The 843-nt window shown below is 55.0% G+C and overlaps 1 protein-coding gene across 1 annotated transcript in view; it reads left to right on the top strand.

The window, feature by feature from the left end:
- Positions 1-484: 484 nt before the first annotated feature.
- FAM57A (family with sequence similarity 57, member A) overlaps positions 485-843 on the top strand; it is a 30,827-nt gene continuing 30,468 nt past the window's right edge. The window contains exon 1 of the mRNA XM_011999652.1: positions 485-610. Coding sequence (XP_011855042.1) covers positions 485-610 — 126 coding nt within the window. The remainder of the gene's footprint in view (positions 611-843) is intronic.

The following is an 843-nucleotide window of genomic DNA, read 5'->3' as shown; positions in this document are numbered from 1 at the left end:
ATAAAATAAAATAAAATAAAATAATCCCTATTTCTAATATCACTAGCCTTAAAAATTCAATAAACTTGCAAAGGGAAGAGTTCCTGCAGGCAGGGCCGCGCGTGGCGGCTCATGTCTGTAATCCCAGCACTTTGGGAGGCCGAGGCGGGCAGGTCACTTGAGCTCAGGAGTTCGAGACCATCCTGGCCAATACGGTGAAACTCTCGTCTTTACCAAAAATACAAAAATTAGCCGGGCGCGGTGGCGGGCGCCTGTAATCACAGCTACTTGGGAGGCTGAGGCAGGAGAACCGCTTGAACCCGGGAGGCGGAGGTTGCAGTGAGCCGAGACGGCGCCACTACACCCCAGCCTGGGTGACACAGCGAGACTCCATCTCAAAAAAAAAAAAAGTTCCTGCAGGGAAAAGAGACCCCTTGGGAGTATTCTCCGACCTCACCCCAACGATTCAACAGCAGGAATTCTCAACCTTTTAAGAATGGTAACGATGTCGTTTTTCAACCCTTTCTCTCTGCTCTGCCATCCGCGTCAGAAATCAAAGCCATACCCTCCCCCAGTTCCAAGCCACTCGCGAGGGGCCGGCTTGCGAAACCGCGGCGTTGGCACGAGCCTGGTAAATGCATGAAGCCCCCACAGTCCCCAGAATCTGAAGATGCCACCCAAGGCCCGCATTCTCCTCGCGCCGTCCTCTCTCGGCGCACAGTTCCTTTTCCCCAAACCCACCAGGACCCCCCGCCCTCGCCAAAGACAATCGCAGCCTAGACAGGGTTCCCCTTCCTTTCCTTCTGATTCAGACAGCCCTTCTCACCCGGGCCCCCTCCCCAGGTCACTTCCCTGCTGCCCCGG

Source organism: Mandrillus leucophaeus, unplaced genomic scaffold (assembly GCF_000951045.1).
Source record: "Mandrillus leucophaeus isolate KB7577 unplaced genomic scaffold, Mleu.le_1.0 Scaffold6, whole genome shotgun sequence".
NCBI lineage: Eukaryota > Metazoa > Chordata > Mammalia > Primates > Cercopithecidae > Mandrillus > Mandrillus leucophaeus.
The sequence above is the reverse complement of the archived record's forward strand: the minus strand, read 5'-3'. Positions and strand labels throughout refer to the sequence as shown.